A 12,108-nucleotide genomic window follows, 5' to 3' on the forward strand; every position below is an offset into this window, starting at 1 on the left:
ATTACCTTTTGACTTCCGCATATTTAACTTGCTGTTTCAGAACACTATTATGTTAATTTGATAATCAAATTGTGTTAGCTGATATTGGATTTTATAAGAACAAGGGTTGTGGTTGATAGTTGGTCAGGCTTGCCTAGCAATGTGTTGGGCGCCATCACGACCGGGGTTGGGGTCGTAACAAGTTGGTATCCGAGCCTAGGCTACATAGGTCTTGCAAGTCAAGAGCCGGTTTAGTAGAGTCTCACGGATCAGTACAGAGACGTCTGTATTTATCCTGAGAGGCTGCAGAACCTTTTGGAAAAACTTCATATTCTTGAAATTCTTGTCGTGCGAACTTGTTTGTCCGAGTACTAAACTTCTGTTATTCCATTTTCTCACAGATGGTGAGGATGCGAGCTACCGGACGAGGTGGACGACCACCAGTGCCACCAGCTGAGACCACCAGAGGCCATGGACACGGTCGTGGTCGTGGCAAAGGCAGAGCAGCAAGGGCAGCACCTGCAGATCCACCAGTTGCCCTAGCTCCAGATCAGGCTCCAGCTTTAGATGCTGCAACAGCACCAGTTCAGACACCAGCTGTACCCATCGTGATTCCGAGTCTTCAGGAGGCCTTGGCACATATCTTATCAATTTACACTGGCTTGGCTCAGGCAGTTTCAGCCACAACAGCAGCAGCTACTTTACAGGCTGGGGGAGGCAATCAGACCCCCGCTGCTCGCACACCTGAGCAGGTAGCGCATTGAGGGGGCACCTCTAGCCCAGTCGGTTGCACTAGCTTAGGAGCTTGTTGTGCCAGTTATGCCGGATGATGAGCAGTGTCGTCTTGAGAGGTTTGGTAGACTCCAGCCTTCGTCATTTAGTGGTGTTGAGGGCGAGGATGCCCAGGGTTTTCTAGATAAGTGTCAGTGGATGCTCCGTACAGTAGGTATTATTGAGTCTAGTGGTGTGGCATTTACCACCTTTCAGTTCTTGGGGGCCGCCTTCACTTGGTGGGAGGATTTTGAGAGGCGTAGGCCTGTCGGTGCAACACCCCTTTCTTGGCAGCAGTTCTCCGCTCTCTTCTTGGAGATGTATGTACCACAATCCTGTATAGAGTTGCTGCGTAGGCAGTTTAAGTGGTTGACACAGGGGGATATGACTGTGTCCCAGTATGAGATGAGGTTTTCTGAGTTGGCTCGTCATGCCATTTGGATGATTTCGTCGAATCGTGAGAGGATCAGGAGATTTGTGGATGGCCTTAACTACCATCTCCGTATTCTTATAACTAGAGAGATAGTATTGGGTGCTACATTCGAGGAGGTGGTTGATATTGCGCGTGAGATTGAGAGGGTTCGCCATCGGGAGCGAGAGGAGAGGGAGGCCAAGAGGCCTCAAGGATAGGACAGTTATAGTGTTGCTCCTTCGAGGGGTCAGTTCTAGCATGGTAGAGGTCGGTCTTTCAGGCCTGCTCAGTCAGCCATCTAGAATATTGTGGGGCATCTTCAGGTCGTGGTCATCATGGGTCTCAGCAGGGCCAGCCTTCACTCAACGCCCTCCCTGCTCAGAGTTCATCTCGTGCCCCGTCAGCTTAGTGTTCTTCTATGCCGAGTGCATATGCTAGTTACTTTGGTGCGAGCAGTTCCCTTCAGTCCCCTTCTCCAGCCCTTGGGAGTTGTTATGAGTATGGCGAGATGGGCCACATGTGGAGACAACGTCCTCGTTGTGTTGTTAGCTCATCTTAACAGAGGGGTCAACCCTTGACTTCTGCTCCAGTTACTTCACCACTCGCTCAGCCAGCTAGGGGTAGAGGTCAGGAAGCCAGGGGTCTCCCTCGAGGGGGAGGTCGATCAGCCGGTGGCCAGGCTCGTTTCTATACTATTCCAGGCAGGGCAGATGCTATTGCTTCAGATGCTGTCATTACAGGTATTGTTTCAGTCTGCCACAGAGATGTGTCTATATTATTTGATCCTGGTTCTACCTATTCTTATGTGTTCTCGTATTTTACTCATCATTTGGGTACACCCCGAGAGTTTATTGCTTTACTTGTTTATGTATCTATCCTGATGGGCGATACTATTATAGTAGACCATGTGTACCGGTCATGTGTGGTGACTATTGGGGGTCTGGAGACCCGAGTGGATCTATTGATATTGAGCATGGTGGATTTTGATATCATTTTGGACATGGATTGGTTATCTCCGTGTCGTGGTATTGTAGACTGTCATGCTAAGACAGTCACTTTGGCTATGCCGGGTTTGCCGCAGATCGAGTGGCGTGGTGTGACTGATTATGTTCCTAGTAAAGTGATCTCTTTCTTGAAGGCCCAGTTTATGGTTGGGAAGGGTTGCCTTTCATATCTAGCGTTTGTGAGGGATGTTGGAGCTGAGACTCCTAGTATTGATTTTATCCCAGTTGTGAAGGATTTTCCCAATGTGTTTCCTGCAGACCTGTTAGGCATGCCACCGAAAACGAATATTGATTTTGGTATTGACCTGGTGCCGGGCACTCATCCCATTTCTATTCCGCCATATCGTATGACAGCAGCAGAGTTGAAGGAATTGAAAGAACAACTTTAGGAACTCTTAGATAAGAGGTTCATTCGGCCTAGTGTGTCACCTTGCGGTGCGCTGATTCTGTTTGTGAAGAAGAAATATGGCACAATGAGAATGTGCATTGATTATAGGAACAAGGTAACAATTAAGAACAAGTATTCTTTGCCTCGGATTGATGATTTATTTGACCAGCTTCAAGGAGCGAGAGTGTTCTCCAAGATTGATCTCCGTTCGGGCTATCACCAGTTGAAGATCAGGGATTCAGATATTCTTAAAACTACTTTCAGGACCAAATATGGTCATTATGAGCTCCTTGTGATGTCTTTCGGGGTAACCAATGCCCTAGTAGCGTTCATGCATTTGATGAATAGCGTGTTCCGGCCTTATCTTGATTCGTTCATTATAGTATTCATTGATGATATTCTGGTGTACTCGCGTAGTCAGGAGGAGCACATGGAACATTTGAGAGTTGTATTGCAGAGATTGAGGGAGCAAAAGCTTTATGCAAAATTCTCCAAGTGTGTGTTTTGGCTCAGTTCAGTGGCTTTCTTGGGGCACGTGGTGTCCAGCGAGGGTATTCAAGTTGATCCAAAGAAGATTGAGGCGGTTCAAAGTTGGCCTAGATCGTCCTCAGCCACAGAGATTCGTAGCTTTCTTGGGTTGGCAAGCTATTATTGCCGGTTCGTTCAGGGATTCTCATCTATCGCATTGCCCTTGACCAAGTTGACTCAGAAGGGTGTTTCATTTATATGGTCGGGCGGGTATGAGGAGAGCTTTTAGAAGCTTAAGACAGCCTCGACCACAGCTCTAGTATTGGTTTTGCCATCAGCTTCAGGTTCATATACCGTGTATTATGATGCTTCGAGAGTTATGATTGGTTGTGTATTGATGCAGGAGGGTAGAGTTATTGCTTATGCTACTAGTCAGTTGAAGCCCTATGAGAAGAACTACCCTGTTCATGATTTGAAGTTGGCCGCTATAGTTCATGCATTGAAGATTTGGAGGCATTATTTGTCTGGCGTATCTTGTGAGGTATTCATCGATCATCGCAGTCTTCAGCATTTGTTCAAGCAAAGGATCTTAATTTAAGGCAGCGGAGATTGTTGGAGTTGCTCAAGGATTATGATATCACTATATTGTACCATCTGGGAAAGGCCAATGTGATGGCCAATGCTTTGAGCCGAAAGGCATTGAATGTGGGGAGTTTGGCATATATTCCAGTTGGGGAGAGACCCCTAGCAGTTGATGTTTAGGCCTTGGACAATCGGTTCGCGAGGTTGGATATTTCAGAGCCCAGTCGGGTGTTGGCGTGTGTGATTTCTCGGTCCTCGTTGTGTGATCACATCAGAGAGTGCCAGTATGATGATCCGCATTTGCTTGTCCTTAAGGACAAAGTTCAGCATGATGATACTAGAGATGTGACCATTAGTGATGATGGGGTGTTGAGGATGCAGGGCCGTATTTGTGTGCCCAGTGTGGATGGGCTTCAGGAGTTTATTCTGGAGGAGGCCCATAGCTCGCGGTATTCTATTCATCCGGGTGCCACAAAGATTTATCAGTATTTGAGGCAACACTATTGGTGGAGAAGAATGAATAAAGATATTGTGGGATTTGTAGCTCAGTGTCTCAATTGTCAGCAAGTGAAATATAAGCATCATAGACCGGGTGGCTTGCTTCAGCAGATGGTTATTCCTGAGTGGAAGTGGGAAAGGATCACTATGGACTTTGTTGTTAGACTTCCACGAACTTTGAAGAGGTTCGATGCTATTTGGGTGATTGTGGATCGGCTGACCAAGTCCGCGTACTTCATTCCTATGTGTACTACCCATTCTTCAGAGCGGTTGGCAGGGATTTATATCCGGGAGATTGTTCGTTTGCATGGTGTTCTGGTTTCCATCATTTCAGATAGAGGTAGTCAGTTTACTTCCCAGTTTTGGAAGTCTGTGCAGCAAGAGTTGGGTACTCAGGTGGAGTTGAGCACAACTTTTCATCCTCAGACGGACGGGCAGTCCGAGCGTACTATTCAGATATTGGAGGACATGTTGCGTGCTTGTGTTATTGATTTCGGAGGTTCATGGGATAAGTTTTTACCGCTTGCAGAGTTTGCCTACGACAACAGCTACCAGTCCAGTATTCGGATGGCTCCGTATGAGGCTTTGAATGGGAGGCGGTGTAGATCTCTAGTTGGTTGGTTCGAGCCCGACGAGGCTAGGCTATTGGGGACAGATTTGGTTCAGGATGCCTTAGAGAAGGTGAAGGTGATTCAGGAGAGGCTTCGTACAACGCAGTCGCGTCAGAAGAGTTATGCAGACCGAAAGGTTCGGGATGTGTCCTATATGGTGGGTGAGAAGGTCTTGTTGAAGGTTTCGCCTATGAAGGGTGTTATGAGATTTGGGAAGAAAGGAAAGTTGAGTCCGCGGTTTATTGGGCCTTTTGAGGAGCTTCGGAGGATTGGGGAGGTGGCTTATGAGCTTGTGTTGCCACCTAGCTTGTCGAGTGTGCATCCGGTATTTTATGTTTCTATGCTCCGGAAGTATATTGGAGATCCGTCTCATGCTTTGGACATCAGCACGGTTCAGTTGGATGATGATTTGACCTTTGATGTGGAACCCGTAGCTATCTTGGGTCGTCAGGTTCGGAAGTTGAGGTCAAAGGATATAGCTTCAATGAAAGTTCAGTGGAGAGGTCGGCCTGTAGAGGAGGCTACCTGGGAGACCGAGTGGGAGATGCAGAGCAAATATCCTCACCTATTTGAGGCTTCAGGTATGTTTCTTGACTCGTTCGAGGACAAACATTTGTTTAAGTTGGGGAGGATGTGACGACCCGGCCAGTCATCTCATGAGTTACCGCTCCGTTTCCCCCATTTCTGCTTCATTAGGAGTGGTTTTGGTAGGAAATGATACACTTAGTCTCTTTTAAGAAGGGTTAAGTTGGAAAAGTCAACTGGATGTTGACTTATGTGTTAGGGGGCTCGGATGAGAGTTCTGATGATTCGATTAGCTTCGGCGGGTGATTTATGGCTTAGGAGTGTGATCAGAATTGGTTTTGAAGGTCCGATGTAGAATTAGGCTTGAATTGGCGAAGTTAGTATTTTGGCGATCTCCGGCCGATAGGTGAGATTTTGATCCGAGGGTCGTAATGGAATTTCGAGAGTTTCTGTAACTTCGTTATGTCATTTGGGATGTGTGTGCAAAATTTCAGGTCATTCGGACGTGATTTGGTTGGGTTTTTGATCGAAAGCGTGTTTTGGAAGTATTTAGAAAACTTAGGCTTGAATTCGATGAGTTTTGAGAAATTTGATGTTATTTGTGGTATCAGGTTGGTCGGATCGAATCCGGAATGATTTTGGTAAGGTTTGAGACACTTAGTCTCTTTTAAGGAAGTTTAAGTTGGAAAAGTCAACTGCATGTTGACTTAAGTATTAGAGTTCTCGGATGTGAGTTCTAATGGCTCGGTTAGCTTCGGGAGGTGATTTGTGACTTAGGAGTGTGATCAGAATTGGTTTTGGAGGTTCAGAGTAGAATTAGGCTTGAATTGGCGAAGTTGATATTTTGGCAATTTCCGGTTGGAAGGCGAGATTTTGATATAGGGATCAGAATGGAATTCTAAGAGTTGCAGAATCTTCGTTGGGTCATTTGGGATGTGTGTGCAAATTTTCAGGTCATTCGGACGTGGTTTGGTTGGGTTTTTGATCAAAAGCGGAATTCAGAAGATTTTAGAAAGTTTGGCTTGAATCCGATGTGTTTTGGGTGATTTGATGTTGTTTGAGGTGTTTTGATGATTGGAACAAGTTTGAAGAAGGTGTTGAGTCATATTGGTGCTTTTAGTTGAGATCCTGGAGGCCTCGGGGTGATTTCGGATGGCTAACGGGAAGTTTTGGAACTTGAGTGATTGTAGATTTTCTGCTGCTTCTGGTGTTTTCGGACCTGCGGTTTGGGGATCGCAGGTGCGGTCTCGCAGATGCGTTGTTTGGGTCGCAGAAGCGGAAGGCTGAGGGAGGTCTGGTATCGCAGATGCGAAAAAGGGACCGCACCTGCGAAGCCGCAAATGCGGCGAGTCGACCGTAGATGTGGTGTGGATCCGTAAGTGAAATTCCGCAGATGTGGAGAAATGACCGCAGAAGCGGTACCGCGGAAGCAGTACCGCAGAAGTGGCTATTGGACCGCAGATGCGGTTATGTCTGGGCAGAAGGTATATATGTTTCTTCTTTGCGATTTTTGAAGGGTTTATTCATTTCAACTTTGGACTTAGAGTTTTTGGGCGATTCTAAAGAGAGATTTCAAGAGAACTTCGATAAGGTAAGGAATTTGGACCTAAAACACACTTCTATGGTAATATTTCATGGATTGGGACTGAAATTTAAGAGATTAAAGGACTAAAAATAGAGGTTTAGGGCTTGAGTTTAAGAGGGCTTAAATTAAGGATTTGAGGGGTCAATTGAACTTCGATTCTTGTGTTTTTGATATGTATGAACTCGTGGGGAGACGAGGAATCTAATAATGTGAAAAGTTTTGAGTTTCGAGAAATGGGCCCGGGGCTCGAGTTTTGCTAATTTCGGGATTTTTGATATTTTTTGAATATTTTCGATTGGGCTTTGTTCCCTTAGCATATTATGATGTATTCGTTCTGATTTTGGATAGATTCGACGCGTGTGGAGGCCGATTCAAGGGGAAAAGGCGTCGCAAGCTAGAGTTGTAGCCGGTTCGAGGTGAGTAATGAATGTAAATGATGTCTTGAGGGTTTGAAACCCCGGACTTGCACATCATAGTGCAATATTGAGGTGAGACACGCGCTTGATGATGAGTGTGGGGTCATTTACTATTGGGGATTGTGACTTGATCCGTCCCGATTGATGATTTTACCGCATATTTGATTGAAACTTATTTGTTATCATCATTATTTTGACTGATTGTCATATTTGGGCTTCCTGCCAACTATTTGAACCCTTCAGAGATTTTTATCATTATTTTCTCACTGTTTTGACTTACTACTTGAATTCAGTCGTACTGTTTTCTACTGTTTTACAACTCAACCACTTTTTACTCAGTTTTGGAACTAAAATGATATTTTAAATGATGTTTTGGGCTGAGGACTCCTGATTTACTAATGCCCGAGGGGCTTATGTTATCTCTGGACTAAGTATGGCCGAGGTCCAAATGTGAGGATACATTGATACTGATATGAGGCCGAGGGCCTGAGATACATATATATGCCACGACGTAGCTGATATTGATATGAAGCCGAGGGCCTAGATCTGATGCCATGAGATGGCTTGATATTGCGCTTGGGCCGTAAGGGGCCCCTCCCGGAGTCTGTACACCCCCAGTGAGCGCGGGTACCCAGTTGTGATATGAGAGAGAGAGCCCGATGGGCTGGTACTGTTCTATGTGTTTATTTTCTTTAGCTGTCTATCACTTAACTACCTATTTGTTGTAGAATGATCTCATTCTGCTTTTCATTGGTTTATTGCTTTTATACCACTTGTTTAACTGCCACTTTATAGATTACCCTGTGTATACATGATTTCTTACTCTCAGTCATTATTTATGCTTATTACTCACTGGCTCGGAGTACTCAACATTACTCCCTGCACCTTGCGTGCAGATCCAGGTGTTCCAGAGGTTGAGTGAGAGCTTTCCAGTCGATCAGCGTTATCCGAGAGTATCGAGGTAGCTGCATGGCATCCGCAGCCCTGGTTTCTCCCTTCCTTTCTATTGTATTCCGCATTCCTAGACTGTTTGTGTAGAAGGCGGTTGAACCTGTATTAGAGGCTCGAGATTTGTGACACCGGATCGGTGTGGGCTATGTAGTAGTATTATCTTTTTAATTCCGCATATTTAACTTGGTGTTTCAGAACCCTATTATGTTAATTTGATAATCAAACTGTGTTAGCTGATATTGGATTTTATAAGAAAAAGGGTTGTGGTTGATAGTTGTCCAGGCTTTCCTAGCAATGTGTTGGTCTCTATCACGACCGGGGTTGGGGTCGCGACATTATTCTTCTTTTTCCATTTGCTAATTTTAGTAAAATCTGAAAAATACATTTCTTTCTTCAAATAGTTTTTTCTTTCCATTTTATACTCTCTTCCTTATTTCATATATAATCATCTTTGCTCCCATCAATTTTTGCCAATAAGTACCTCCTTTTTTAAATGTAGAACTCAGTAAGTAAAAAATATTGTGAATCAGAATTCGTAAGTTAAAAAATCTAGCACTATATCAGAATAGAAACAAAATAAAATTTTGTTGGATCAGTATTATACAAATAGTAATGTTTTATAAAATTGCACTATCAATTACAACTATGAATAGGTATAAGAGGTCATTATATACATGATAAGATGTATTTCAGATTCATCATGTACTAAAGAGAAAGAAAAACATTTCTCCACAAAGGCAGAACCAAATTGACAAAAATTCATAGCAATGGAATTATTCAAATAAAAATTACCCTCAACACCGCCTTGCATAAAAATTTATTTTATAGACAGATAGTTACCCACTATTTGAAAATCAAAGAAGAAATAGAAGGAAAAAGGGGGCAAAAAGAGGAGATAGTTGAACAAATTTTTTTGTACTTTAAACTTTATATATAGTTTAGGTATAAATAAGAGAATTAATAAAAACATAATCATAAAACCATAAAATAAATTGACCTTCATTTATTTTTCATATAAAAATAAATTTGGAGGCGATGACTTTATTTTGATCAACCAACACGTCAGGAAAAAAAATACATCAATTACCATTCTCATAATAGACTTAAACTCCTCTAAATCGCAATTGTTCCAGAAAATGCACATTAGACAATGATTTAACAATATCCTTAGAAATTATGAAATTATTTAAATGTAGCAACTAAACACACTATTAATTATCAACTTGCAAAAAATACAAAACAAAAGTCAATGAAATTAAAAAGAAGAAAGAAAACATTACATGAAAAAAGTAATACAACATCAACTAGCGCTCCTCATGATATACTTAAACGTCTTCTGAATTACAAGTGTAATTGCTCCAGAAAATATAATTTAGAAAACAGCTTACCAATATCTTTGGAATAAAATAATCCAAATGCAGTAACTACACACAATATTAATCAGCCTGTAAACAACACAAAAGCAAAATCAATGGAAAAAAGGAGAAAGAAAACATCAGAATCTTATAATACATTAAGCACAATAATATTCCAATTTTCTGCATTTAAAGCAGGAAAAGGCTTCAAACATAGTTCAAAATGACAATTATTTCCAACTAAGAATTAAGAAAAGTAAAAGAAATAAAAAAGCAAAGATAATAGTATCAATTAACGTTACAAATTTCAACCTTTTCGACTAAAAAGGTCTAAAAGATACACACAAACACACACAAAAAAAGAACAACTCATAATCATCTGCAATGGAGAAAGTAGGAAAGAAGAAGGAAAAGCGGTAAGAAATTAGGAAGGAATAGGACGAATTTTAGGAGAAGAAATAATTAGTAGTAATAATGTCACGACCCCGGTTCACCCTCCGTGAACCATCGTGACGGCACCTAGTCTATACGACTAGGTAAGCCTAAATTACGGAAGATAAATCAAAGTGCGGAATAAAAATAATTTAAAACAGAAATAGAGTAATATAATAACGTTTAAAAGTGCCGCTCGACATACACAATATAAATTCTCGAAGCCAATACAGTTTTCCCAAAACTCGAAAACCCATGAATCACAAGCTAAGGATCACTACACAGTGCTCTAACTCCAGAATAGTCTAAACAAAAAATAAATAAATACAAAATGGCTGTAACTATAAGAGAGAGTGGAGAGAGACTCCTTGTTCTACGGACGCGACAGATATACCTTAAAATCTCCGAACGGTCGCCTCACCTCAAGGATGGTAAATCTGAGTCGCAATACTTGGATTTGCACATGAAAAATATGCACAGGAAGGGCATGAGTACACCACAGCGGTTCTCAGTAAATACCAAGCCTATCCTCGGTCGGCTAGTGACAAGGAAGGTCAGGGCCCTATCGAGATAAAATAAAAATATAAGATATGACAGTATAAGATAAGCAGTACAGTCGAAAACTAACACTAAGAATTTAATACATGAAAACAAGGAATTCCATAACTGAAACAGAGGCAAAAACTATCACAAGGAAATAACTAGGGATCTCTCAGTATCCCTAGGATCTCTTAGTACCCTCAATATATGTTAGGGATCTCTTGGTATCCCGAGGATCTCTCGGTATCCTCAATATATGCTAGGTATCTCTTGGTATCCCGAGGATCTCTCGGTATCCTCAATATATGCTAGGGATCTCTTGGTATCCTGATGATCTCTCGGTATCTTCAGTTCAAATCATAAATACGTACAGGAGATCTCCGGGGATGCCGTCCCTTAGCCCCAGAGTAAAAACACACAGCAGCAACACAAGAATACTCAATTAAGCTCAATTTTGTATCAAGTAAATAGGTAATTCTAATCTAACATGTTTCACTTAATTCATTTAAGGCAGTTTAAGCAAATAAACAGTTTAGTAAATTAGACATGCTTTATTTTTTCTAAGCTAACATCAGGTTTAAATTGCAAGTAAAATAAAATAGGAAAAGGAACACAATTGAAATTACTTAAAGAAATCGAATTTTCAACAATTAGCTCAAGTAATCACTCATCACCTCACGTACAAGGCATTTCATATATCAAATATACCAAATCTTAAGGGGAAGGTCCCCCACACAAGGTTAGACAAACCACTTACCTTGAACCGGCTCAATAATCAACCCGAGACCACGTTCTTGCCACGAGTACTCGACTCCAAATGGCCCAAATCTATTCAATTCAATTGCATAATGGAAATAACACTTCAAGTAACTGATTCTACAATTATATTCTAAGCTAATACACGAAATTAGGTAAAATGGCCAAAATGCCCCTCGGGCCCACATCTCGGAATCGGGTAAAATTTATATTTTCAGAATCCTCATACCAAAATTATCCAAATCTAAGGTCAAATTCCCAATCAAAAGTCGAATTCTAGGTCTAAGAACTTTCTTCCAATTTTCCCCAATTTTCATCTCCAATCCGAAATTAAATGATGAAACTAACTATAGATTGATGCAATATAACTAGAAAGGGTTAAAGAATTGTTACCCAATGATCTCCCCTTTTTAATTTCCTCCCAAAATTGTCCTCTCCCGAGCTCCAAATCGAATTTCCAACTTTTGAAACTAAACCCTCAAAATTTCATATTTCTGCCCAACTGTTACCGCATCCATAGTTCCGTTTTTGCGGAACAATGGTCGCATCTGCGACTTCTCACTTAAAGCCTATCTTCCGCATCTGCGGTTAACCATTCGCAGATGCGGGGCCGCTTCTGCGGTCCCTGCTGGCTTCTCCCTTTTTCCTCTTCTGCTGTCTCTCTGTCGCTTCTACGGCTCCGCACATGTGGAACCCAAACCGCAGGTGCGGTTACGACAGAAAACCAGCTGAAACTGCAACTCCAAACTCCAAAATCCTTCCGTCAACCATCCGAAACCATCCCGAGGCCCCCGGGACCTCAACCAAAGGCGCCAACAAGTCTAATACCACTATC

At 42.3% G+C, this 12,108-nt stretch overlaps 1 protein-coding gene across 1 annotated transcript; it reads left to right on the plus strand.

Annotated features, from left to right (window-relative positions):
- Positions 1-798: 798 nt before the first annotated feature.
- Positions 799-1,380, plus strand: LOC138868927 (uncharacterized). Its single transcript, XM_070146509.1, has one exon. It carries the CDS (start codon positions 799-801, stop codon positions 1,378-1,380), a length of 582 nt encoding a protein of 193 aa, XP_070002610.1.
- Positions 1,381-12,108: the final 10,728 nt, after the last annotated feature.

The sequence above is a fragment of the Nicotiana sylvestris genome, chromosome 5 (genome assembly GCF_000393655.2).
Source record: "Nicotiana sylvestris chromosome 5, ASM39365v2, whole genome shotgun sequence".
In the NCBI taxonomy this organism is placed as follows: domain Eukaryota; kingdom Viridiplantae; phylum Streptophyta; class Magnoliopsida; order Solanales; family Solanaceae; genus Nicotiana; species Nicotiana sylvestris.

Coding starts and splice junctions, on each gene's coding strand:
- LOC138868927 (XM_070146509.1), top strand. CDS start 799: ATGCCGGATGATGAGCAGTGTCGTCTTGAGAGGTTTGGTAGACTCCAG.